The sequence below is a fragment of the Zootoca vivipara genome, chromosome 4, assembly GCF_963506605.1.
Source record: "Zootoca vivipara chromosome 4, rZooViv1.1, whole genome shotgun sequence".
NCBI classification, from domain to species: domain Eukaryota; kingdom Metazoa; phylum Chordata; class Lepidosauria; order Squamata; family Lacertidae; genus Zootoca; species Zootoca vivipara.
The window spans coordinates 78,888,310-78,911,335 of NC_083279.1; the positions used below are offsets into that span (position 1 = coordinate 78,888,310).

The 23,026-nt window shown below is 43.5% G+C and overlaps 1 protein-coding gene across 5 annotated transcripts in view; it reads left to right on the plus strand.

Annotated features, from left to right (window-relative positions):
• Positions 1–23,026, plus strand: part of ATP8A2 (ATPase phospholipid transporting 8A2) — a 333,748-nt gene that overhangs the window by 128,829 nt on the left and 181,893 nt on the right. For all 5 annotated transcript variants that reach the window (XM_060273822.1, XM_060273823.1, XM_060273824.1 and 2 more), the window contains one exon: positions 583–755. In XM_060273822.1, the coding sequence (XP_060129805.1) occupies positions 583–755 (173 nt within the window). The remainder of the gene's footprint in view (positions 1–582; positions 756–23,026) is intronic.

The window sequence follows — 23,026 nt, forward strand, 5'->3', positions numbered from 1 at the left end:
CTGTTCTGCCGTGGTTCCATATTGTCCTGCATGCTCTTTAACATCTATATGAAGTCTCTGGAAGAACTATCAGGAGAGAACTGCCACCAATATGTAGATGGCACTGGGCCGGATCTGGTGATGGGCAATAAACTGAAGCTGAATCCTGAAAGGTGCTATGTGTCCTGAGAGAACACATAAACTGGGTTTAGAATGAACGAATGAATGAATGAATGAATGGTGTGCTCATGAAAGCAACCACCGGTATGTGTTGCATCTTTACTTATTTTATTTAAACATCCCTAGGCCACATCTCAGGGCAAAGCCCTCACAAGGCAACATGCATAAAAACAAGACCCCTGTTATCGGAAACAAAACAGTTTCAAGCCAGTGGCACTACAAATCCTTTGAGAGAAATCCATCTGAAATAAGAGAGGCCCCTTTTAAAATTGACGAGACTATATGATGATGGGACTACTTGGGAGGGGGTTCCACAAATGTGGGGCCGTCACTGCAATGGCCCTGACTGTCACGTCTGCCATTCAGGTCCATTCTAGAAAGGAGTGTTATTCTCCCTTCCCTTCTTTTGTGTGCATCCCTCAGGCAACGAGAGCTACACTGACTCAGCACTGTGCAAACCTGGGTGATTCTCTGGGCAAAGAGAATGACATCGCTTTGATTATCGATGGTCAGACGCTGAAGTACGCTCTTTCCTTTGAGGTGCGGCAGTCCTTCCTGGATCTAGCGCTATCGTGCAAATCTGTCATCTGTTGCAGGTAAGAAATGCCAAGATCTTTCCATTGGAAGTTTTAAGCTTCCAGGTTATAAAAGAAGTTTATAGTCTTATGTGTTCACATGCCTTGTTGTTTATAGCCTATGTGACCTCCTTCAGACGTTGCAGACAACAGCCGGGATGGGCAAATCAGTCAATTTCAGTTTCTTACTTTTTCAGTATTGGTTTGCAGTTTGTTTTTTGTTTTTTTAAAGAATCCACGTGAATATTTGTCAGCCTTTTAGAGCAGAATTCTCCCCAAATAGATATTTTTTTTGCGAGCCATTTCCCCTAATACGATGCATTTGTATGTTATTTTAACTGAGATTTGCCTTTTTGTGCACACTTTCCCCATATATTTCGTGCACATTATTTGGTTGTTTTAATTGCATTGCAAAATTTGGAGCAACTTCCAAAGAATGGGCGCCTTTCAATTTGCGTATTGTTTCAGGAACTGGGAATTAGGTAGGTTCACACTGAAACTGAAATGTGAACTGAGCCAGATTCCTTCCTCCTCCCTAACTACAATTCCCACCCCCCCTGACCATTGACCATGCTAGCTGGGGCTGAAGGGGGGGGGGTCTGTCACAAAGCAACATCTGGGAGGCACCGTGTTGGCTACCTTTGGCTACACCACTGTACAATACAGAATAGTACGTCTGCCTCCTTGCCTTTGGGTGGCTTTGCTGGGAGTTGTAGGCTAAAACATCTGGAGGACACCAGGTTGACAAAAGCAGGGCTAGAATGTAAACTCTGCTTTGTTAACCTTTTGCTAACCCTCACCTGCTCCCCATTCATTTTGAGGTAGTCCTGTTGATGGAGACAATGGGCAAACGGATCAGTTTATCTTGTTATGGGCCTCTCTCTTTCTCTTAAAGAGACCCAAATTTACTGCAGTTTCATTTTAAGAGATTTCTCCTGAGATCCAGCTTCAACGGTGCTTTATGTCTAAGGCCTCGCAAATGAATATGCCATATATCTTTTTTTCCTAAAGTATATTTTAAAATGACGTTGAATGGCAAATGTGTATGAAATGCCCCTGTGGAAATGAAAAGCTGACTCTGAATTTATGCGACATTAAATCCTATGGATTCATGCTACTTCAAATTGAGAATTGTGAGCCAAAGTCCTTCTAGATTTGGTGAAATAGCATATCATCAGGTTGAAAAACAACGATCTATCCCAATTGCACCTTCCCCTCCATTCCCACCCCATTAATGTCTGCACTATTTAATTTGAAATTTCCTTTCCTCTGCGCCAATTACGTTTTAACTTTCTTCCTGTGAAGTTTTAAAATGCAGTGCCTTATTTGACACACACAGTCCGATTAAAACAGCCCGGAGTGGGATGAAAAATGTTTTCTTTTCTTTAGTATCAAGCACCTGGCAAGCAAAAGGAACGTTTCTGTAAAGCCTTATGGGCTATAAAGGCATTCCTCCTTCTCCCTGGGGGCTCTGCTCCACTTATTTTTATTTCCCCTTTTAAACCTATGAAATTACATCACTTTCCTTCCTCTTTGGGTCTACATTTTATTGTATTTTTCCACATTGTTCTTTGGGGGTGTTTGTTTTTTTGTTTTTTAAATGTACTAATAATTAAAAAGTATTGTGCCTTTTGGTCACCAGAGATAGTGGGAGAGGAGAAGAGTAAGATCGGCAAATTCTTGGCAGTGGAGGAGGATTATAGGCAATCACCCACCCTGTCAGTCATATGACTAAGGTCAGCTTAAAGAAAGGCATTGGAAATGGGAATTGGTTTGACTGCATGGGCCTTTGATCTAGCCCCACAAAGACTGACAATGTCTGAAGGAAGTGGGGCATGACTCAAGAGTTTAAAGGTTCCTAGACTCAAAACATTGCGGAAAACGCATGGAACTTAACGACTTCACCAAAATGCATTTTCAACATGGGAGATAATCAAGGGGTTAATACCTTTGTTTATACCTCACTGCAAAAAAACAACAAAAACAAACCCTCACTGACAGAAACCTAAAACAGGATTTGTTGCTAACTTGCAGAGGTTTTCTTGAGTCCTTGGATCAGTCTTGAGTAAGGTTACTCCATTTGTTTTAAGATGGTTGAACCTAAACAGACTTCTTCGTAACAGCAAATGAGATCACTTTTACTTCCCTGACCTTTTGTGTCCCCAGTCCAACGTAGAATTAAAATTTAGAATAAACAAATCTATGGGGTAATAATAACGCAGGTGGAAAGTGGATACAGGATGGGGTTGTTTGTTTTTACAAGAGAGTAAAGCTCCGCATGATTTGGGGAGTAACATAAAAAGGACTAAAACTTGACATGAAGTGTTTAACAATACATCTGAGAAATATCCCAGAAAGAGTTTTAGTGACTTAGATGAAAGACATTATGCTATAGGGCACGGGTAGCTAACCTGCGGTCCTGCAGATTTTGTTGCACTACAACTCCCATCATCTGTGACAATTGGCCATGTTGGTTGGGCAATTAGAGTTGTAGGTCAGCAACATCTGGAGAGATACAAGTTTCCTATCTTTGCTGTAGCTCTTACCATTGTTTTGCCAGCTTCTGCCAAAAGTTCTGAATTATAAAGGCAAGCCCATCAAATGTGCTGGTCACCTGCTCCTGCTTCCTTTCAATGCCAATATACAATTACTATTTCTTGATTAGCTTTACTTAGTCATTAAGTTAAATAACCTTTGTGGTTTTGTGGCTTGGATGCTTCGCACTTGCTCTCTCCATATCTTGTATGTAGCACCCCTGCTACAATTAACTGCCAAGGCAGAGCTCAACTATGTGTCCCCCAAAGCAACAAGGAAGGCTTTTCCTCCTGTTGCTTCTTCTGACTAGGACGGCATCCAGAAAAGCTGTCAAATGGCGCCAGGTAATGGTAGCCAGGCAATCCTGGGACCCAGCGCTGATCCAGGATCAGCCATTGGTGTTGCTATGCCAGCATTTGCCTTCACAAAAGCACCTGAGATCATTATGTGTTTGGTGCTGGTAGAAGAAAGCAGGTGATATCCCACAAGAGCTGCTATGCTAGCTTCCTGGCAGGCGGATTGCTGTTGCCTTCTGGGAGGGAGGGGAGGAAGGGCAAGGCAGCAGGGAGGTTGACGCAGTGTAAGCACTCCCAACAGGAGCGCCAAATTGGCTCCGGCCCACTTGGTAAGCTGCATCTGGTGATAAACCTCTGGTCTTTTTTTGCATAGTGATCTTTTGGCACATCTTAGAACTCCAACTTAATTCTATGTTACAGGTAGGTAGCCGTGTTGCTCTGGCATAGCCAACACAATTCCCCCCCTCCCAGTAGCACCTTAGAGACCAACTAAGTTTGTCATTGGTATGAGCTTCAGATGGTATCTGAAGAAGTGTGCATGCAAACACTTAGAGACAAACTTAGTTGGTCTCTAAGGTGCTACTGGAAAAATGTTTTTTATTTTGTTAATTCTATGTAATATCCTGTAGAGAAGGTTTGCCTTGGAAGGAAGAGCGAGTTAGCAGACAGGGAGACAAAATATGGTTGTGGCATTACAGACCACAGATATCACAGTGTTGGCGGCATCATTTTCAGAAGCATCAGATGTAGTAGTAGTCAACATGTGCCTGGACTTTGCCATTTCAGGTGGCTCATGTGGTTGCGGCTGTTCATGCAACTGATAAGTGCACACAGTCCCACAATAGGAATATAGGAAGTTGTTTTATACCAAGCTAGGCTATTTCCCCATTCAGCTCAGTAGTGCTTACTCTGGCTGGCATCAGCTCTCTAGGGCATCAAGCAGCTTTCTTTCATATCACCTGCTACCTTTTTGCAGGCGAGGCCAGGAATTGAAGCTGGGGATTTTGTACATGCCAAGCATGAGCACTTCCATTGAGCTGTAGCCAGGTCTTGTATAACTCCTGTAGGTGATGGTGTGTTGGCTGCTGCTGAATATCTATCCTGGGGCTATTTTTTTAATTATTATTTTTTTATGCAATGCTCATAAATAGTTCAGTGATGTAGCACAGGAGTTGGAAACCTCTGGCTTGTGGGCCAAACTTGACCCGCTAGGCTACTCCATTTGGCCCACCAGCTGATTTGGGGGAAAGCACACTCACCCCTACACCTGATATAGCTTCTGTCTGAACCTCCAAAAACTAGAGGGTCAAAGAGCGGTGTTGACTATTTGAAAGTGGACAGCCCTGCTCCACTCTTTTGAACCTCAAATTTTCAGAGGTTTAAAGAACAGTGTGGGGCAGCTTGCAAAGGGCTTTCAAACGGCCCTACACTGCACTTTGAAGTCTCGACAAATGGGGCTTTCAAAGCCCAGCATCACCTGATGTCACTATGATGTCAGGCGATTGACAGATTTTGGCCTGTGAAGCCAAAAAGGTTCCCCACTTTGACATAGCAGAAGAGATAGGAAAGAACTCTTGAAAACACCAAGGGGTGAGAATTTACCATGACCCCTTCTGCTGCTGTGCAAAAGAAAACTCAGTAATACAGTTTGCAAAATGAGCTCATGGAATATACCTGAAATATTAATGCCCATGTTGTTACTGATGTTAGCATTCACCTAATGATTGTATTGTGGTGCAGATCAGATTGTGTTCATTTATTTAAAAAACCAACACAACAACAAAAAGTGTCTCATTGACGTTCATTACAAAAGATCCCCCCTTTTCTGCCCTGTGACAAGGAAATGTCAAATGTATTTCTTATTAAAAATATGCAAACTTGTATAACATTAATTGGTCCCAAAGAAAATTATGTATGTGTTCCATTTTCTTGTATATACTCATATGACGTTCCCTCCCCCCATCTATCAGCTACTGAATTATCAATGCTTATTACGTAGTTCTACCTCTGACAATTCATGACAGCCCAGTGCTCATCTTATGACTTTGAAAACCATAAGGGAAAGATCATTCTGGCAGCTTTTATGTGTGCATATAATTGAAGGTGGATGAAGGCTTGGGAGTGCAGTCAGATCTTGGTATGTCCAAAAATGCGCACAAACTTTCCCTCACTGGCCACTAAAACAGATCTCTTTTCAGTTGAGTACAATTTATTTTTTCACCGACTCCTCATGCAAGTTTCTCTTCGGGGATGCATGAAAATGTGGTCGTGAGTTTGCAAACTGAATTTACTATGCTCTAGGTGGCAACACTCCTCCCTGTCTGTCTGTCTGTCTGTCTGTCTGTCTGTCTGTCTGTCTGTCTGTCTCTCTCTCTCTCTCTCTCTCTCACACACACACACACACACACACACACACTACAGGGTTTGCATTTGAGCTTTATGATTAGTGATTTCTGAGCTTTATTATTCTTGTCATCCTCCAAGATTTGCAGAATCAGCAGAAAAGCATAGTGACTGCAGATAGGGTTTCTGTTCTTTCTTGTTAATCAGCTTCCTGAGCTAAAAGCAGGGGTCCGCAGTATCTCTGCCTTGGATGGTTTATCACAGAGATGGGGAAACTGTTCTCCCATCAGCCTCAGCCAAGTGGCCAATTGCCAAGGATAAGGCAGGTGTAGTTTCACAACATCTGGAGAGCCACAGGATATCCACCCCTGGGTTAGCACACTGTAACCCAGGCATCCCCAAACTGCGGCCCTCCAGATGTTTTGGCCTACAACTCCAATGATCCCTAGCTAAGAGGACCAGTGGTCAGGGATGATGGGAATTATAGCCCAAAACATCTGGAGGGATGAAGTTTGGGGATGCCTGCTATAACCCAATAGCTAGGAGAGCTGTGGAAACTGTGGCCCCCAGATGTTGCCGGACTACAACTCCCATGCTTCCTGATTGTTAGCCATGCTGGCTGGGGCTGATGGGAGCCGAGGTCCAACAACAAATGGAGGACCACAGGTTCCTAACCGCTGGCTTAAAGGACTAGAGCACAATTCCCATCATCCCTGACCACTGGTCCTGCTAGCTAGGGATCATGGGACGAGGTTGAGGAAGCCTGGACTAGAGCTTAGTTGGGGGCAGGATAGAAGTGTTCAGTGGTGCCTCGCTAGACACCTGCAACACAGCTGTTTGAACGCCCCGTTTTCTCCCGCTCGCCTCGGCGGCGGCACTGATGCAGCTGATCCCAGGTTGGCCTGAGGGCGAGCGCAGCGCGCAGGGCAAGCAGGAGAAAGCGCACAGCAGCAGCGGCGCTGAGGGGGCCGATTCGGGATGGCTGGAGGGCGAGCGCCACATGCTTTCTCTTGCTCACCCCGCGTGCTGCGCTCGCCCTCGGGCCGACCTGGGATCGGCCACATCAGTGCCGCCGCGCGCTTCCTGCCGCTGCTCCGCACGCTGCTGTATCATGGGGGGAGCACCCCCCCCCACGATACAGCAGCGCTGGAGCAGCTGGAAGTCTTCGAGCCAGCTGGCAGTCCCCCGGAGCCCATAGGAACGCATTGAATAAGTTTCAATGCATTCCTATGGAAACCGGGACTCGCTAGACGAATTTTTCATAGGACGAATTGAGTCCTGGAACGAATTAAATTCGTCTAGCGAGGCACCACTGTATAAAATTATTCATGGTGTGAAAGAAGCTCATAGGGAGACTTTTTTCTTCTCTTCTCATAACACTAGAACTGAAGTATGTCCTATGAAGCTGAAAGATGGAAGATTTGGGATTTCTAGTTGTAATGGCTATGCTTTGCTACCTGAATTCCAGTTGCTGTGGAATATAAATGGGGAGAGTGCTATTGTGTTCATGTCCTACTTACAGGCTTCCCATATTAAAACATCTGGTTGGCCCCTGTGAGAAAGAGAATTTCTGACTGGGGGGGCCTTTGGTTTGATCCAGCAGGGTCTGTCGTATGTTCTGGGGGATATTTTTCTTCTTAGTATGTATTACTCATGGATGGCATTCTAGTAATTTTGTGATTAATGAATGCAAATGATAAAGTAAATAGGTCAGTCTTACAATAATAAAGGGAATACTTACTTATCGGGATAAAACAATATCTGTGATTCATTTCTTCTTTGTGCAAGTTTGTGCTTTGGGAGTGGGAAACACAGAGTAAAATTAGGACTGAGCCTAAAGAGAGCAATTTTCATTCATGCTTTCGACAGTGGTAGGTCAAAGCACATCTTTTGGACAGGGGGATCTCATTAAAAGGGGGTGAAAGTGTTTGTCACTGAAACAAGAACAATGCCGCTTAATTCGTGATGTCCGCATGTATCCAGCTTTGACAGCGTATGATAACACCATCCTATTCAATATATGATGGCCCAACCCAGGGGTCAGCGAGGTTTACCTCGCCTGGGCTGGTTCACTTCTGCGGTGATTGCTCGGTGGGCCAGATCGCGTCTGCACAGATGTGATTTCTGGCGTCTGCGCAGACACGATTTCTGGTGCCGCAGAAGCAAGTCCCTGCTCCGTGATGGGCCGGTTTAGTGCAGCGTGCGGGGACTCGCCGAGCGGGCAGCTCGGTTTGGGGGCGGCTCGTGGGCTGTTTAAACTACCCCCGTGGGCTGCTTGTGGGCCATGGGCTGCAGGTTGCCGACCCCTGGCTTAACCAAGGTGGTGGTGATGTGACTAGTCCAGTATACCTGAAGGAGCGTCTCCACCTCCATCATTCTGCCCGGACACTGAGGTCCATCACCAAGGGCCTTCTGGCAGTTCCCTAGTTGCGAGAAGCCAAGTTGCAGGGAACTAGGCAGAGGGCCTTCTCGGTGGTGGCGCCTGCCCTGTGGAACGCCCTCCTAACAGATGTCAAAGAGGAAAACAACTACCAGACTTTTAGGAGACATCTGAAGGCAGCCCTGTTCAGGGAGGCTTTTAATGTTTAATAGATTATTGTGTTTTATTTTTCTGTTGGAAGCCGCCCAGAGTAGCTGGGGAAACCCAGCCAGATGGGCGGGGTATAAATATATTATTATTATTATTATTATTATTATTATTATTATTATTATTATTATTATTATTACTATGAGGAAGGCTCAGGGGGCTGTTTTTTTAAAAAAAATGTCAAAGGCAGGGAAACTGGTAGGGAACAGATAATAAATTAAGTGATTTGGGTGGGAGTGGGCAGCCAAAGTAAATATTTCATGCACAGCACAACATTTGCTCTGAAATATGAAATGGAATCTCTTGCATTTCCATGTAGGATAACACCTCTTGAAATATGTCAAGGAAGTCTTTATCTATGTCTGTGTCCTGCAGCCTCCCCCTACCATCGCTGACCTGGCCATTCGGGACTGATGGGAGTTGTAGTCCCAAATATCTGGAGAGCACCAAGTTGATTACCTCTGGCATAAAATGTGCTGCACACTTCTCTATGTGTTGAGAAGTCCAGGGGCACTGCTGAAGGGTTTAATGTCCTTTGACTGATTGCACTTGCGGTTTATGGCATCGAAACATTAGTTTCAGTTGCACGTGTACATGGTGTTCCCATTGAAAGCAGCAGACCGCTAAAGGCAGGCTACAAAACCACTTATCCTGCCTCAGTCTCCCAGCTATTGTTGCAGAGTCACCCCAGGTAGAAGCTCTTAGTCCTCCCCTCTTCCTTGAACTGAAACTGCAAACCAAGCTCCAAGCTGCTTCTCTCTTCCCTCTATCTGGGGAGCGTTGCCTTCAAAAGCCTGGAGAGAGATTCCAGGGCATCAGGAAAGCATTCACCATCATTAAGGAACATTAATGGTCTCTTGTCAAATCCCTGTCCCTAGCAGGTGACACTTTAGGCAGAAGCCTAATGGCAGAGCTAAGCACAGTAATTAAGATAGCCCAGACTCACAGCAATGTGATGATAAAATAAGTTTTCTCGGGTTTTTAAACTACACATATGCCCTGTATTTTATATATTGGAAAATGAATAAAGCGGACAGTCTTGCCTCTCAATGAAATGTGATTAATTGCTTCGTATGTGCATGTCTGTTCAATTTTTAAATAGCTGAAGTAAGCAGATCTCAACTTCTTCCCTTGGGGGATTGGCTTACAGGGTACTCGCCATACTTGAGGGAATATTTTTTATTTATTTTTTGCAATATTTAGACTGCAGTTTCCTTTACATAACCTCATCCTATTATTCTAACTGTGAGTTCATACGTTCAGTAATTCCTCTTCCTCCTTTGTATATGCTCAGGATAATGCTATACATCATATAAATTGTAGGATTATTTAGCTTCATCCACAAATCTGCTTACAATTTTCTACAGTTTATTTTCATCTTGGAAGTGCTTTTCAAGAAGCAGTCTGAGCACATACATCTGCAACGCTTCTTTTAGCTTGATTAGAGACAGGAAATATTACATGGTGGTGCTTGCCTTCCTTCCTTTGTGGGCTGAGCTGATTCTGAAGGCTGCTTCGGATGTTCAGCCATTTCCTTCATGGAAAGCAAAACTTCCACACACGTTTTCTGCTTCACTGTTTCCATAGATGCTGGAGACTATGATCAACGGTGGGTTCCTAGCTCATATGCATGCGGTGAAATGTACAGTTACAGTGGTGCCTCGCTAGATGAACAAATTTTTCGCTTAACAAAAGGATTTTTCGAGCGGAGGTTGCCTCGCTTGATGAATTTTTTTTATGAAAAATTCGTCTAGCGAATCGCGGTTTCCCATAGGGATGCACTGAAATTCAATTAATGCGTTCCTATGGGCAAAAAATAAAATAAAATAAAATTCAATGCATTCCTATGGGATTCACTAGACGAATTTTTTGTTATAAGAATTGACCCGTGGAACAAATTAAATTCATCTAGCGAGGCACCACTGTATCCTGTAGGACAGTGTACCTGACTTTTTATGCTTATTCTGTACAGGAAATGCATAGGACTGAGATGAAAAATTGCCAGTGAATCTTTTCAGCTTGTGAGGGGGAGAAGGTTTCCATGAAACCCCCATCCCTTTACTATGTCTTTCAGGATTGCCGCCACCACATATTATAGGCCTTATGCCTATAATATATCAGAGAGCACAAGCAATAACTCCTATTCTGGTTTGCCTTCCTCAGGCAGCCCAGTCTTATTGCCTACATGGCATAATAAAGAAGGCAAATCAGAGTGAGGCCCGAGTCTCCCATGACCACTATAGCTCTCCCTTTAAACATTTGGCAATCTTCTATAGGAAGGCATCATCTAAGTCTTCAGTCTGGCTTGGAGGTCTATAGCAGACTTAGCAGATGTTAGGTCTGGCATGTAGGGCAAGGTTAAGGTTTTTAAAAACTCTTCCTTCTGAAGAAGGTGTTTTCCCTGTGCATTTTATGTAAAAATAAATAAACTGGGATTTGCATGTGTTTTTGTTCAAAAAGAAAACTGTTAATCTCTGCCTTACCTCACAGTAACAATTCCGATAGGCAGTTTCATTAGTATTAACTCACACTCCAGCAATTTCATTAAATCATTACTGTTGACTATTTTATTTGCTCTTGCTATAGTTCAGTGCACAGCTAGGCTGTATTAATCCCATTAGCTCCTGCAGTGTGGATGCAGCCGGTAAGTGCGTGCAGGATTTCAGCCTTAAGATGGAAACAATAATAATAATTAGTAATAATTTACTATTTATACCCCACCCATCTGGCCAGGTCCGTCCCCGTCCCCCCCCCCCCCCCCCGCCACTCTGGGCGACTTCCAACATACATTAAAATATCACAGACTAAAAACTTCCCTAAACAAGGCTGCCTTTAGGTATTTTCTAAATGTCAGGTAGATGTTTATCTCTTTGATGGGAGGGTGTTCCACAGGGCGGGTGCCACTACTGAGAAGGCCCTCTGCCTGGTTCCCTGTAGCTTTGCTTCTTGCAGTGAGGGAACCGCCAGAAGGCCCTCGGCGCTGAATCTCAGTGTCCGGGCTGAACGATGGGGGTCGAGACGCTCCTTCAGGTCTACAGGACCGAGGCCTGTATACCTGTACACTGTACACTGACTTTCCATTCTAGAAACTGGATTGGCTGTCCCTCTGCCCTGTTGCTGTCTTTCTCACAATGAGAGTTGGTGTATTATTTAGTTAATTTATATACCGCTTCGTATTTTGACAGAATTCTCTTAAGTGGGTTATAGATCTCAACAAAAAGGAATCAATACTAGAAATACAATGCAAATTCAAAGCCAAATCATGAGTCACATCCAGTGTTGTGTGAGCAGTTTTCTGCTCATGTTGTCAGACTTTCCATTCCTCTCTTCTTCCTGTGTGCCCTCCAGATCTGCTCCATAGTTTTTCTCCCACTGTATGGAACAGATTTTGAGGGTGCATGCAGAGCTGCAGAGGAGAGAAGTGGGGGAAGCTCTGTTGTTCAAGCGTAAGTTTGTTATGCAAGCGGAAGAGCAGCGTTGAATACGATCCAATACTACTACTATTAATAATAATTCCAATTTTTTAAAGTTACCCATTTAAAAAATACACTCTAAACAAAAAGTAGCTAAGAACTACAAAAGCAAATCATGTACAAAGCATCAAAATATAACAAGATACATCAAAATGCAACACAGTTATATGGCATCTGAAGAAGTGTTCATGCACACGAAAGCTCATACCAAAATAAAAACTTAGTTGGTCTTTAAGGTGCTACTGAAGGAATTTTTTTATTTTGTTTCGACTCAGACCAACACGGCTACCTACCTGTAACTACAGTTATCATTGTAATTGTATCTGGCTAAGTTGTCCCATTAGCGCAAGGACTCCCTCGCCCTCTCGCATCCCTGTGCACATCTCTCAGACCCACTATTCTAATCTGTTTTGTTGGTTTCCCAACCCTCTGGAACAGTTTTTTTGGGGGTGGGGGGTGCATGGGGAGAGGAAACCCTTGAACTAATAGGATGGCTTGATTAGATACAGCCCTACTTATTAAGATTACATTAAAAAATGCATAATAAAACCATTAAGCTACACACCCACACTACACAAAACTACACATTTGGAAGAGCAGCTTCTGACATTCAGGTATAGCTGAGGCATTGCATATAAAACTCAAAAGAGCAATGTAATATTGTCACATGCACCTTCCCTTAGCTATTAATGGGCAGGTTTTCAACTCCGTCTTCATTAAAATATGACAGGATCCATCACATACTAGATAGAAATTGTTTGGGGTGGGGCTTTGAAGAGGGAATCTCCCCTGTGAGTCACCATTTGATCACTTATAGGCAGTGGTACCCCTCCAGATGGAGAATGCCAACTCCCATCAGCCCCAGCCAGTGATGATGAGCTTTGTAATCCAGCAACATCTGGCTCTCCCCATCTGACTCAGAGCTTTCAGAAACTGGTTTACCAGTGGAAATGGTTGTATGAAAATCTCGTTTGCCACAAGGATATGTATGTTCAGCGGTGCTGTTGCTTGCTTTCCTCTCACACATATTGCTGTCATTGAGCAATGTTAGTATAGAAAAAAAACACTTATCTTAAGAAAAGGAAATAAAAAGTTGTGACTGTTTCATCCTTCCGGTTTGTGTTTTTAGCTTCAGGTGTTTGCAGTATATTTGAGTGCATCTTGTCTTTCCTCACCGTTTCTGCCCTTGTTTCTTTCCATATACTTTTTTTTTTAAGGGATGCTTGTCTTGCTGGCTGGGCTGACAAGCTGATCTCTGTTATGTTGTTGCCAATCAACCCTGTCTTGGGGGAATATCGATTTTTGTTTCTAGTTTGTGCTGTGGAAATCAATATTTTACTGGACGGTACACAGCAAGAGCACCGGCAGCCAAAGCAATTTAGTAGAGGCTGCAGCCAACTTGAAGGATGGATATATTTGGTGTTCAGAGATATTGTTCCAGTACGAGGGGGAAGTTGGGGGAAACAGATATTGTGGTAGTTGTGAGTATACCACCAAGACATTATTTTAAGATTCTGCTAGACAGAGGAAATGTTAAAGGACCTGAGATGTACTACTGAATGTTTTATATTGTGATGAATGGTTGTAAAATATCTTCTATTGTCTAACAAGCAGCTGGTACTAATAAGTCAGGGTGAGGAAGCTAGAAATCAGGGAGGGGAAAACCTAAGGACTGGGGGGAAATGCGGCCTTCCAGGCATCTCTCCCTAGGCCACACCCTCTCCCCAGCCACACCCCTACTCTCCAGGCCACACCCCTCACTGACCCTGATTTGCATCTTCCTAGAGTGTTTTTTGCCTGGCTGGAATGTGACCTTGATAATGCCTCTTAAGAGGGAGGGAAGAATCTGTCCATTCCATTCCACTCCTCTCCGTTTCTCATTTTTCCAGTCTTTAATTCAGCTCTCCACATTTTGCAGCAATTTGTTTTTTTAAAAAATCCTAATGAAAATTCACTAGTGATTTAGTGAGGCTTTCTCCCAATAAACTCATTTTTTACATGCTGATTTTTGGCTAATGCACACATTTTGACAAGCAGTTTTCTCTAATGTGTTGCATGTTATTTTCACTAATGCCTTCATTTTTATGAAACCCCCTCTTACAATATATACATTTTTGAAAAACATTGGTTGGTGAACTGCAACACAAAATTCAGATAGGTTCAGATTTCAAAGGAGAGCTGTGTTTCAGTTTGCACATTTTCCCAGAAAGTGCGGTTTTAAATATGCACTGAATTGAATTTCTCCCCCACCCCTCCTCCTTGCTTGCCTAGATGGATGCTCGAGAGGGATGGGTGAATAAATTAAAATTTGTTGCTGCAGCCGCTTTTGCTTCTGGGCCTGTCCATCACAGCACGTGGCCCTCGGAAGGTTACTGGGAAAGAATGCAATCCTCGGGGGGGGGGGGAGGTTGCCACCCCTGCTGTAAGCAATAAAGGGAGGAGAGGACAGGAGGAGTCTATTGCAGAAAGCTGTGAAAGAAAAGAGGACTTCTGTAATGAGACGGACCTCTGGCCACCTCCGTTGCTTTGACTAATAATATTGCCCCTGCCAAACTTGTTGAGTTAAGGTATTAGATTTCCAAATCTATCTTGATTAAAATCTAGGCTTTGTTGATACTTTCCCCATAGCAAAATGACCATAGCTTCCAAATGTATAGATTCTTAGCTTTTAACTGAAACAGAGGCATTATTCTTTAACCAGGGGAGAGGGGACAGTCCGTGCGACCCTTTTAGCAGGACAGGATGAGAAATTGATTGATTGATTGATAAAAAGCATATGACGACTCAATTACAGCATAAAGAAACTCAACAACCCCAAAGTTGTTTACAAAGCAGAACAAAACTATAAAATTATCAGTATAAACCGTTAAACACGGCTATGTAAAAACATAAACCATTTAAAATCAAGGATAAGCTAAGAAGCGGATTAAAACACATGGCAACTTCCTACCTATCTGAATAGGCTTGCCTAAACAAAAATGTTTATAGCAGGCACTGAAACGAGTACAGTGAGGGTGCCCACTTGACATCACTCAGCTGGGATTTCCAAAGTGTGGGCATTGCCAGAGCAAAAGATTTCTTACAAATGCAGAACAAGTATTATACGGCACCTTTTAATGGTTCCAGTTTTGCAGCTGGAAGTAGTCAATTGAGCATGGGGTAAGCAAACTCTTAGTTAAGCTGGTTCCAAGTAGTTAAGGGCTTTATATCTACTAAAAACAGACCTTGAACTTGGCCCAATTGCTGTCTGCTTGGTGAGTGTGGCCTTGGTGGCAAAGCTACTGGCTGACGATCGTTGCCATGTGCTCAGTTCACAGCTCTCTGTATCACCGTGGACCTTGGAAGAATGAATTACCGGTTGACTACTCTAATAGCTTGAGCCATAGTCTTGGTTACGGCAGAGCAGTCAGACATTTTGCATTTTCTTCCGTTCTCATTCTAGTTTGGCGGGGGGGGGGCAAGAGGGAACAAGGTAGAGCTGTATAAGATTATGCATGGAATGGGGAAAGCAGCGAGAGAGAAGTTGTTCTCTCTCTCCCGTAATGCTAGAACCCAGGGTTCATTCACCAGATTCAGAGTAGGCCACGGAAAGTGCTTTTTCACACAGCACGTAGCTAAAACTATTGAATTTGCTACCACAATATGTGGTGAGGGTTTTAAAAGGGGATTAAACCAATTCATGGAGGATAATAAAGCTGCCAGTGGCTACTGGCCACGATGCCTGTGTTCTCCTTCCACTGTCAGAGGCAGTTTGCTGGGGAGCACAGATGGGGGAGACCCATAGCTGCCAAATCTCCTGTTGAAAAATGTGGGATCAGCAGCGGCGCGGCACCGGAAGTCGCTTCTACGCATGTCCGGACATGCGTAGAAGCAACTTCCGGTGCCACTCTAACCGATTTCCGGTGCCCAGTCATGGGCGGAGCAGCACCGGAAGTCACTTCTATGCATGTCCGGACATGCGTAGAAGCAACCTCCGGTGCCGCACTACCCATGTCTGGGCACCGGAAATCAGGCGGCGCCAGGACCCAAAATGGAGCCTCCCTGGCAGGTAGGAAATCTGGGGGATTTATGGGATTTTCCCCAATCTGGGCTGCCAGTGGGAAATGGTTTAAAATACAGGGGTTTCCCGTGAAAAACGCGAGACTTGGCAGCTATGGGGAGACCACTGTCCCCTGTCTCATGCTGTCTCTCACTTCCATTTAACATTTGTAGCAGTGCAAAGCGATATTCACTCCACAGCTCTTTTCTGTTCCTCCACTCCACCACATGCCAAACAGACACATACACAAACCCAATATGCAAAAATCAAATAAATAAATAAATAACATCAGATATGCAGCTTGAAAATGATGGAAGATGAATAAATGTATGCCAGGGGAAATTGTGGCTGGCTCCTTATTTGGGTTTTCAGCATGCACCACAAAGGTATAGAACCAACAAACACTTTGGCATGAACCGATTTTCTCATAGTTAATACTCTGAGGGAGTTCCAGTCACTCAGCAGTTCATGTTTTGGAGAACAAGAGAGGCAAGATTTTTGTTGCTCTTCCAGTTTGATTCCTGCTAATAAGACCAGAAGATTGACTCTTCCAACCAGGAGATGCTGCTGCCTCAGATGTAAAGACCTTTAGAAGAATGAGAACTTAAGATTTCTGTAACCTGGAGACTCTTTAACTCACTGTCTGGCAGTCAGCGCTTCTTACAATGTGCTACCAACATTCCCTCTTGTTTGCCTACTGTGTCTTGCAAAATGTTAGCAGTTCTCCCAAACTTTATTGTTTTCCCCCCTGGTTTGAAAAGTGTGCTTTCCACTTGGTGGTCATTGAAAGACAGTAGTTAACCCAACTTTGCAGAACCTTTCTTTAAAAGAGAAAGAAAGTGGGGAGAGAAAGAACTAGTTCCCCCCCCCCCATCTTCTTCATAAACCAGGGGATATGATGAACTTCATTGACTCTCTGAGCCAGTGGGAAATAAATATTTGTTCATGACCTTGGGGGGAGGCATTCAGAACCTCCTCCAGGATCAAGTCCACTGTTTTTAAAGGTCACTGCTATTGAGAATGGCAAGTATCAAAACCCTTAGGCCCTGAGCTACACTGCCTGTGAAATGCACGGTTACCTAGAAAATAGAGTCACCTAAAATGTTTAGCAGTAAATCAATCAGATGGAAGGAAGGAAGAAAGAAACCAGCTTCTGCAGCTTCGTGTCTAGAGAGAGAGAGTCCTTTCCAGGAACAAGTAATACTCCAGTTTTATCCTTCCACACTACTTTCCGAGAAATCAATTTTTGGAAGTGCTGTATATTGTGCCGCCTATGAGATAGGGGGAGAGGGCAGGTGAGTCAGTGACCTTCACGGTATTTCTTTAAATGAAATATTTTCTTCTCAGCCGAGTGAAGACGAAAAACAAATGCCATCATCGTCCATTCTGTTGTAGACCAGTGTTTCTCAACCTTTTTTGGGCAAAGGCACACTTGTTTCATGAAAAAAATCACGAGGCACACCACCATTAGAAAATGTTAAAAAAATTAACTCTGTGCCTATATTGACTATATATAAAGTAATTCTCCCACGGCACACCAGGCAACATCTGTGGTTGAGAAACACTGTTGTAGACCACTGTGATAAGCTTTGAATAGATGTATTATTCAACGCTTCACTTGGTTGTTTTGCAAGAAGCTGACAAACCTGGATCTTGAAGTGCCCTGGTTTGCTAACAGTGCCAACATCATTGTTTTTAATGGATATTACTTTGAAGAGCTTTTTTTTTCTTGTGTTTTTTATATATTTATATTAAAACACAGTATGTTCAACCAAACCTTGACACATGCTCTGTTGAGGATGGGGGAGAAGCTTGATTCAGTTCACACTTAAAGGTGAATTTACTTGATTGACTTTTTCTGAAACAACACATGAACCAAAATGCAGCCATCCTTTAAAAATTCAAGCTTCTCGGAATTTTTCAGTGCAGTTCTCCAGCCAACTAATATATACAAAAAATGCATAGGTACAATAAGCAAGGTGTAGATAAAAATACATATATTATTGAAAATGATGCACAAAAATGCATTCTATTAGGGGAAATTACTTTGCAAAATCCTGTATCTTAGGCAAAGTTCAATGGGGAAATATGTATATACAGTGGTGCCTCGCTTAATGAATGCCCTGCTTAACGAAATTTCCACTTAATTAAAGGATTTTTCGAGCGGAGCTTGCCTCGCTAGACGAATGCATTTTACGAAAAATTCGTCTAGCGAATCGCGGTTTCCCATAGGAATGCATTGAAATTCAATTAATGCGTTCCTATGGGCAAAAAAAATATTCAAAAAAAATTCAATGCATTCCTATGGGATTCGCTAGACGAATTTTTCGCTATAAGAAAAGACCCGTGGAACGAATTAATTTCGTCTAGCGAGGCACCACTGTAATGGTAAAATCACACTGAAGGAAACAATGAGAAACTGGGAGATTCATCCATCCCTTTTCGCTGTGTTCCTACAAGTTGTGAAAAGCAATTGAGCAGCAGGTGTAGCACCCATGCATGGGGAATTCCAACAGGACCCCCAGCTTCAGGATTCTGTGTGTTTGCATTCACATGTGTAAGCATCACAGTTGGTTTCTGGGAGAATGTGCGGTTTTTATTTGCCTCCCTCATCCCCATTTAGCCTTCCTTGTTGTCATGGAGCAACATTCATGTTCCATCACCGTTAGGGCCAGACAAGACGTTCACTTAATGCATAGTATTCAGGTACGGATCTTGTTTTTACTTAAATGATTACTGGTGCAGCGGAGCCTAATTCTTACTTTGACGGCATTGTGTGAGGAGGGGGGAGGCTTATTGTTTTACTCCTTTATTGTAATTGGAATGGAGATCTCCCACCTCCCCCACTGCCCAACTAGGAACCTTAGGGGGAAAAAGACCCCATTGATTCCACCCCCCCCCCCAAAAAAATGCTTCTAGCAACCTGTGAGGGGCCCTTTATTCCAATCCTGGGAGACGTGATGAAGAAATAAGCCTCTCCTTCCCACACACTGCCCCATACCTGTAATTATTTAAGGAAAGACAAGATATATAGCTGTGTGCTACATATTAAGCAGATATCTAGTTTGGCCCCCAGTCTAAATGCGTAGAGGAACTGGCTTGGGAGATACCAAATCTAAAACCATTGCCATGGCCATCTGGTTAAGTTGGGTTCATCACAGAGGTTTCTTCTACTTGGGTTGAAGAGTCTGTAGTTACAGTTAAAAATGCTAATAAAAAAATTCCTTCAGTAGCACCTTAAAGACCAACTAAGTTTTTATTTTGGTATGAGCTTTCGTGTGCATGCACACTTCTTCAGATGTCAAGATGTATCTGAAGAAGTGTGCATGCACACAAAAGCTCATACCAAAATAAAAACTTAGTTGGTCTTTAAGGTGCTACTGAAGGAATTTTTTTATTTTGTTTCGACTCAGACCAACACGGCTACCTACCTGTAGTTAAAAATGCTGTTTTTCTGGTGCATTGCGTAGACACCAGGTGCCTGGTCCCAACCAGCATCACTTGTCAATCGCCACACAATGTGCTGTACACACAAATTATATTCCCAAATAAATTTGCCATTGTTGAATCAGCCCCCTTTGCTCAGCTACAGATAATGAACTAAGTGGCTAGTCTCTTTTTACAGCTTTCTTCATCTGTGTCCATTTGTTTGCTCTGGGGAAGGGAACACCCTTTCTTGTCAAGATTGTAAATAGCTTAAAGTTACAGGGAACTGGATACTTTTGAATGGATGGAGCTAATTGCTTAGCAACTCTGCTTGACTTCTTTGTGTGAAACCGAGAGTGCCCTTGAACATTAGAGGGCTGGACACTCCCTCATTATCTATATCCCCTTTGGTGGCAGAACAGGGTCTTCTTTCATTTTTTTTCTTGTTTCTTGCGCTCGCTTAGCCTAAAACCTCTAGCTTCATTTTTAAAACACAGTGGTGCCTTGGTTTACTTAATCCGTTCCGGAAGTCTGTTCTTAATCCAAAACCGTTCTTAAACCGAGGCGCGCTGCTTTCCCTAATGAGGCCTCCCGCCGCCGTTGCCCTTCCACCGTTCGGATTCCGTTCTTAGACCGAGGTAAAGTTCTCAAACCAGGACACTATCTCCGGTTTTGCGGAGTTTGTAAACTGAATCCTTATTAAACTGGACTGTTCTTAAACCGAGGTACCACTAAATATAAAAATTCCTTCTAGTAGCACCTTAGAGACCAACTAAGTTTGCCACTGGTATGAGCTTTCGTGTGCGTGCACATGAAAGCTCATACCAATGACAGACTTAGTTGGTCTCTAAGGTGCTACTGGAAGGAATTTTTTTTTATTTTGTTTCAACTTCGGCAGACCAAAATGGCTACTTACCTGTAAGAAGGTACCACTGTAATTATTATTTAAAACAAAACAAAACACAAGGAAACCAATAACTCCTTCCCCTTTAAAAACATAAGACAGCTAGCATGGAAAATTGCAGGAGAGAGAAAGGAACAGCTGACTTGTTTTGTATGTTGTTCTGTTTTTGGGACCTGAAAGTAGGTAGGCTGAGATAAAAACATAGGAAGAGCCTGCAGGGCCAGTCCAGCATCCTAGTCTCACAGTGACTAACCAGGTGTGAGATGCCAGGTGTCTATGCCAGGTGTGAGATGCCAGGTGCCTATGCAAGCAGGATTCTAGTCCAAGAGCTCTCTCTCCTCCTGTGGTTTCCAGCAGCTGGAATGCAGAAGCATTACTGACTCTGACCATGGAGCCAAGCCATGGAGCCATGGCTAGTAACTATCAATACCCTTCTCCTCCATGAATTGTCCCAATCCTCTTTTAAAGTTGGTGGCCACCACTGCTTCCTAGGGGAGCAAGTTCCATAGTCTGACTGTGTGCTGTGTGATTAAGTGCTTTCTTTTATCTGTTCTGAATCTTCCAACAGTCGGCTTCATACGATGTCTACAAGTTCTAGTGTTAGAAGAAAACTTCTATCATGTCACCTCTTACTCACCTTTTCTCTTTAGTATAGAGAAGTCCCAAATTATGCAACGTTTCCTCGTAGGGGGGATGCTCCAACCCCATGATGACTTTGGTTGCCCTTTTCTGAGTCTTTTCCAACTCTTCAATATACAATTTTAGGAGAGGTGACATGACCTGAACTGTACACAGATCAGAAGCCCTATTCAAACACTTAAGGTAAAGGTAAAGGGACCCCTGACCATTAGGTCCAGTTGCAGATGACTCTGGGGTTGTGGCGCTCATCTCGCTCTATAGGCTGAGGGAGCCAACGTACAGCTTCCAGGTCATGTGGCCAGCATGACTAAACCGCTTTTGGTGAAACCAGAGCAGCACACAGAAACGCCGTTTACCTTCCCTATTTATCTGCTTGCACTTTGTGCTTTCGAACTGCTAGGTTGGCAGGAGCAGGGACCGAGCAACGGGAGCTCACCCCGTTGCAGGGATTCGAACCGCCGACCTTCTGATCAGCAAGCCCTAGGGTCTGTGGTTTAACCCACAGCACCACCCGCGTCCCCTTAGGGTAGACACTTAGGCATTGTCCAAAAAATCCCATGCATCTCCGAAAGCACATATCAGCACACAAATTGCATATACTATTTTACATGTATAGGCTCTGATTTAGAAATAATTTCTATGATTTAATTGGGAATGCATTTAAGCATAGTGGAGAGGACTGTGACCAGGTCACCACTTGTGTTTTCCATGGGCACATTAAAGGCCTCTGCTTTCTCTTTTTAAGATTTGTTTCTTTTAAAAGATTTCTGCTTTTAACCAGAATTGGACCAGACAGCCCTTCAAATCAATCAGTCACCACTCCACTGGCTGAGGTCAGCAAAGAGGGGTGAGCTTGTCATCATTACACACATACCAGTCATCAATATTGGGGAGGGGAGGGGTTAGTATTGTACCTCTAATGTAAAAATATAATGAAGTCATTAGGGTTAACTTCAAAGTTATTTAGGGTCACTAATCAGTGTGGCAGTTCTTCACTAACATGTTATGCGTTTTATAGAGCAGTCAGTTTTCTGATGTACTTTTGTAATTCCAGCCAGAAGAGGAAATAGATCTGGTTCCTTGTTTTTCAGATGAATATATTGTATATAGTTATATGTTTGGAGCATGGGTTACGTAGTTGGTTCATGAGACAGCTCATGCAACAGAACACAGAATTTTCATGCCATTGTTGTTGTTTAGTCGTTTAGTCATGTCCGACTCTTCGTGACCCCATGGACCAGAGCAGGCCAGGCACTCCTGTCTTCCTCTGCCTCCCACAGTTTGGTCAAACTCATGTTCACAGCTTCGAGAACACTGTCCAACCATCTCGTCCTCTGTCGTCCCCTTCTCCTTGGGCCCTCAATCTTTAACAACATCAGGGTCTTTTCCAGGGAGTCTTCTCTTCTCATGAGGTGGCCAAAGTATTGGAGCCTCAGCTTCAGGATCTGTCCTTCCAGTGAGCACTCAGGGCTAATTTCCTTCAGAATGGATAGGTTTGATCTTCTTGCAGTCCATGGGACTCTCAAGAGTCTCCTCCAGCACCATAATTCAAAAGCATCAATTCTTCAGCGACCAGCCTTCTTGATGGTCCAGCTCTCACTTCCATACATCACTACTGGGAAAACCATAGCTTTAACTATATGGACCTTTGTCGGCAAGGTGATGCCTCTGCTTTTTAAGATGCCGTCTAGGTTTGTCATTGTTTTTCACCCAAGAAGCAGGTGTCTTTTAATTTTGTGACTGCTGTCACCATCTGCAATGATCAAGGAGCGCAAGAAAGTAAAATCTCTTACTGCCTCCATTTCTTCCCCTTCTATTTGCCAGGAGGTGATGGGACCAGTGGCTATGATCTTAGTTTTTTTTATGTTGAGCTTCAGAACATATTTTGCGCTCTCCTCTTTCACCCTCATTAAAAGGTTCTTTAATTCCTCCTCACTTTCATGCCATAGAGTGAGACAAAAACAAGAGCTGTTCTACCTGAACAATAGAGTTTTATAGTGTTGTTGCTACTAGATGGCACAACTTCAGGCTGCAGGTGGATAGCTACGTA